Source organism: Sinocyclocheilus rhinocerous, unplaced genomic scaffold (assembly GCF_001515625.1).
Source record: "Sinocyclocheilus rhinocerous isolate Xijiao unplaced genomic scaffold, SAMN03320098_v1.1 scaffold113, whole genome shotgun sequence".
Taxonomy (NCBI): domain Eukaryota; kingdom Metazoa; phylum Chordata; class Actinopteri; order Cypriniformes; family Cyprinidae; genus Sinocyclocheilus; species Sinocyclocheilus rhinocerous.
In genome coordinates this window covers 3242790-3248344 of record NW_015646846.1, presented here as the reverse complement: position 1 = coordinate 3248344, position 5555 = coordinate 3242790, and the positions used below count along the sequence as shown (strand labels likewise).

At 36.3% G+C, this 5555-nt stretch overlaps 1 protein-coding gene across 1 annotated transcript in view; it reads left to right on the top strand.

Moving 5' to 3' along the window:
• Positions 1-3776: 3776 nt before the first annotated feature.
• Positions 3777-5555, top strand: part of LOC107708177 (somatomedin-B and thrombospondin type-1 domain-containing protein-like) — a 9087-nt gene continuing 7308 nt past the window's right edge. The window contains exons 1-2 of the mRNA XM_016512347.1: positions 3777-4011; positions 5243-5434. Of these exons, the coding sequence (XP_016367833.1) occupies positions 3777-4011; positions 5243-5434 (427 nt within the window). The remainder of the gene's footprint in view (positions 4012-5242; positions 5435-5555) is intronic.

Genomic DNA, 5555 nt, shown 5'->3' with positions numbered 1-5555 from the left:
AAAATCTGTAATCTGAGGGTGCAAAAAATCTAAATATTGAGAAAATTGCCTTTAAAGTTGTCCAAATGAAGTTCTTAGCAATGCATATTACTAATCAAAAATTAAGTTTTGATATATTTACAGAAAGAAATTTACAAAATATCTTCATGGAACATGATCTTTACTTAATATCCTAATGATTTTTGGCATAAAAGAAAAATCGATAATTTTGACCCATGCAATGTTTTTTTGGCTATTACTAAAAATATACCCAAGTGACTTAAGACTGGTTTTGTATGTTTGGTTTGGTCACATATGTCACCACACTGGATTCCCATGGAAACAGGCTGCAAAGACAACAAAGATGTCATTTATGTGAAATACTGATGAGTAGGGCATTAAGGTTTGCTCTTTTAAAAACAACATGAATATGTGGTGCCATAAATGAGGCAGAATTATTTACTGTGGTGCCGATGTGAATGCAAATAAGAGTGGAAGTCAAGCGTGTTGATGTTGGGCTGTGCTCATGCTTATGCTCTGGCCAGGGGCAGGTCGGTCAGTCTGGGGATGCACACTAGCGGCTGGTCTGTGAGAATGGCGTTCATGGCCTGCGGTACACAGTACAAGGGCTCCAGTGAAGGCAGGATCAGTTCAGCCTCCTCCCTGCAGCAGTAGAAAAACAACAAGAGTCAAGTACTATAAAGGGTTATTTACTGTAATGTACACTTTCAGTGTAGTGATTTACCCTACAATTAATGATATTAATGTGACTTACAATACAATGCAATATATTTACTAAAAATTATATAAACGTAAGCATTACTGTTATATTTTTTGCTATACTCTGTAATATGCTATGTAATATATAAAGCTAAACTATGTAATACAGGTACATCTCAAAAAATTTGAATATCATGAAATGAATCTATATAATATATGGGTTTCACTTTCTGAAATGAGTGACAAAAAATATTGACCTTTTTCATGATATTCTAATTTTTTTAGATGTACCTGTATATAAAGTTAAACTATGTAATATATAAAGTTCAAAGGTTTGGGATTAGTAAGGTTTTATTTTAAAATAAATTAATACTTTTATTAAGCAAGGATGCGTTCGATATTTACTAAGCACATTATTAATGTTAATCAGCAAGGATGTAATGAGTTTATTAAATAAAGTTATATAAAGGTAAATTCAATATTCAAATGATAAATCAAATACTAGCACTGCCAATGGCATGGATTTGATTCTCTGGGAACAAACACAGATGCACTGCAAACTGTATTGGGTAAAAATGTCTGCCAGTTGAATGCACCCAAATGCAAAGAACCATAGTATCTTTCTTTCTTTCTTTCTTTCTTTCTTTCTTTCTTTCCTTTATTGTCAACAAGTGGAAATTTATCTTTGGCTTCACAACACATTAAAACAAGCCTGGTACAATAAAAAACAAACACTTTACACAACAACCCTAATAAAAGTAAAATAAAATATAAAATAAATGACCAAAATCTTCATTGGTGAGCAAGTGATGTAATGAAGAAACAAACTCATCTACATCTTGGAAGTTGGATGGCCTGAGGGTGAGTACCTTTTCAGCACATTTTCATGGTGAACTATTCCTTACATATGATGGACTACATCAGGGGTTTCCAAACTCGGTCCTGAAGGGCCACTATCCTGCAGAGTTTAGCTCCAGCTTGCCTCAGCACACCTGCCTGGAGGTGTGTTAGTAAGACCTTGTTTGTTGGTGCCTAGTTAGTACGACCTTGATTAGCTGGTTCACATGTGTTTAATTGGGGCTGGAGCAGCTAAACTCTGCAGGACAGTGGCCCTCCAGGAGCAGGATTGGACACCCCTGCAACTACATCTGGACACCTGTGTGAACTTACAAAAATACTCTAAAAATCACATTGGGACAAGTAAAAATCATTCCAAAAATGACTAGCCTATATCATTTGTTTGAACTTTGAAGATACCATTTCTGATAGGCTATTTTGTTTCAAACTTCTTACCCAGAAGAGAGCGTAGCAGTTTACTTTCAGAGTCATCTACACCACTGGTTTTCAAACTTGTCCTGGAGGACCCCCAGCCCTGCACATTTTGTCCCCTTATCAGGGAGCTCCTTCAGAGCAAGTTATTAGCACCAACTCGCCATCTATGGGCTTCGTACATGGTCTCAGCACGATCCGCAGACGAGAGCGCAGGATGAAGTAGACCTACACTACGTCCAGAAGCATCATCTGTAAATCCAGTAGATCATGGTGTCCAAGTAGAGGTTTGTGCTTGTTTAAGGGAGTGAGTGAGACAACCAGGTTGCTCTGTCTCTAGACTAGCCAAGCTATTCCCCACAGAGGCTGTTTAGCTACTTCCGTCCTCAGGATTGGGTGAAAATACTTCGAGCAACCAATTCAACTACTTTTTCTGTGAGACTTCAAGACAGTGCAGAGCCTCAAATCAAATGAGACGCAAGGAAAAGATATATTTAAATGATTTTGCATTTTCTAGCAAATGAATTGCATTCCCCCGATATTGTGAAGCCATTTTTTTAAAAGTCATAACCTGTTATTTCCATTATAAAAGTTTGGGGAAACGAAAACGTTTTACCAGAGAATGCACAAGCATTGAAATATAATTCCCCATTCTTTATTTTGTCTTTATGTATTTTATATATAGTTTTTATGTAAATATGGTAGTGTAGACACATCGAAAAGCAACGGTGGACAGTAATTTTTTACTTCGTTTAAGCCTACTGTAGCTACGTACAGTATTTTATTTGGGAAACGTTTGATTTTACTTTAATTTTATTTACTTTGATTTTATTTTTTACTTATAAGCAGAATATGTTTTACTACGTTAAAGGGGTCATATGATGTTGCTAAAAATAACATTATTTTGTGTATTTGGTGTAATGAAATGTGTTTATGCGGTTTAAGGTAAAAAAAACCACATTATTTTCCACATACTGTACATTATTGTTTCTCCTCTATGCCCCGCCTTTCTGAAACGCATCGATTTTCACAAAGCTCATCGGTCTGAAAAGCGAGGTGTGCTCTGATTGGCCAGCTATCCAGAGCGTTGTGATCGGCCGAATACCTCAAGCGTGTGACAGAAATGTTACGCCCCTTACCATATTGTGATGCCGTGTCCTGGCCGGAGCGACGAGACAAAAACATTAAAACCCATTATAAACGATGCATTTGTTGCATCCAGTGGGGTCTTTTTACGCGTTGCGTTGCATCGCGCCGCATTAACATAAAACCATGTCTGCATTTGTAGGAAGTGCTATTATGGATTATGGACTGATATTTTGACTACAGTTGACGGATTAACCCCCCTAAATAATGGATTTGTTTGTTACAGCCTTGCAGTTTTTTACACTTTACAAGATGTTAATTGTTGTTAAAAGTCATGTGGATTACTTGTGTATTATTGTGATGTTTTTATCAGATGTTTGAACTCTCATTCTAACGGCACCCATTCACTGCAGAGGATCCATTGGTGACCAAGTGATGTTACATTTCTCCAAATCTGTTCAGAAGAAGAAACAAACTCATCTACATCTCGGATGGCCTGTGGGTGAGTAAATTTTCAGCAAATTTTAATTTCTGGGTTTACTATAAGTGCCATGATGCAAAAAACAAAATGTAAAACCAAAATCTCAGACTGAGTGAAGCATGTCATTTAAAACGACAGTAAATGTCACAGTCCAGCTCAGAGGTGCAGCAAGATGTAGAAGTCAATTACATGCATGAGGTCTTCAGATGAGGGGAGCAACATATTCTGGCTGCTCATTATCATGTCAGCGTGCAGCTCCAGACACTCATGGATGGTTTTATACATCGCTCTGCTGGTAACGCTGGTGTCCCAGAGCGAAGGAGGTTGTCAGGATACGGGACTGTGTTGCATTGGACAAAACCAGTCATGTATTACTGAAGACTGGAGGAAAGATCACTCCTATGGGGAATGTTACTGCGACCAGGCATGCAAGACGACATCGGACTGTTGTCACGACTATGACCTTGCCTGTCCAGGTTTCTAGAATTGTATATTTTTCAGATGCTATATATTAAAGTTCAGATACTACTAAAACAGATTCAGGCCATGTCTGTACTGGACGCCAGATTTTATTAGATTTTATCCAAAGCTTTTTATTTAACCTTTTTTTTCCAAGAAAATATAATATTAATATACTGTCATATAAATATAACACATTTTTTTAAATCAAAATTTTTTTTGTATAAAATATTGTGAACAACATATTTTATGTCATATTTTTAAGATATATTAAGAATTTTAATTGTTTTTTAAGAACTGTTTTCTCTTTGAATATATTTTAAAATGTAATTTATTCCTTTGATGACAAAGCTGAATTTTCAGCAGCCATTACTCCAGTCTTCAGTGTCACATGATCTTTCAGAAATCATTATATACTGATTTGCTGCTGCTTAATATTTTATGTGGCAACCATGATACATAGAAAAAAAAACAGCATTTATTTGAAATATATTATTTTGTAACATTGTAAATGTATTATAAATACATTTTTAATCAGTTAAATGCATCCTTGTTGAATAAGAGTATTATTTTAAAAAAAAATTATATGAATGCATTTGGAAAAGTATATATTTTAGGTGCTGCAGCTGTTTATTATTTCTCTTGTTTCACCATTTTACTTTATGCTACAAATTAATCTTGTGAGTAATTAATGTTTAAATAAATCTTAATTGTCAGCAAAGATATACGTTTAGTTCAGAATGTAAAATGTGTTGCAAGCAATAAACTGTTGCATGCATCCATACAAAACAACGTATCTGGTCTTTGAAAACTTCTCACTGTGCTACTTTACAAATGTGTCTGCTTTTTTATTATTTATCACACTGGAGGACAAAGCTTTCAAACATCTTTTTAGTGCAGATTGTTCTGTGATCCTGTCACAGTGTAATGTGTAATGGTTCAGTTAAAAACTACACTGGAGACACTAAACCTCATTTCACATGCAAAGAAGCCTTAAAGGCACAACAACAACAACAACAACAAAAAAGACTGTGTAGTTTAAAAGTTCAGAGGGAGGGTGGAGAAAAGTCACGAAAAACTTTTTTTGCTGCAAGAAAAACTAGACTGGAGTGAAGTAAAAATAAAAAATTGAGTGAAGTGAAAATAAAATTTATGAGACAAACCCTTTATTTCTGTTGCTGCTGCTTCTCATATTTGTGGCTATCATTGCTTTTGCTGCCACATACTATGTGTGTGTGTGTGTTTTAGCCGTATCCTGTGTGGTGAGCGAATGGAGCATGTGGTCTGGCTGTCTGGAGCCGTGTAAACCCACAATGCACACCAGGCAGAGACAGGTGATTCAGGAAGCACATAATAGAGGCGAACCCTGTCCCTCTCTACATCAGACCGCAGGCTGCGCGGAGTATCACGACCAGCATGGTCCCTGCCTACAATTTCTAGGTATAACAATCTAAAGCTCTACGAGATGTCCTTAAGCAAAGCCATTTGCCATCCATTAACACAAATGTCACATTTCATAATCAGCAATGGATAGTATCTCAGTAGGTCTGAGGTCAACCCT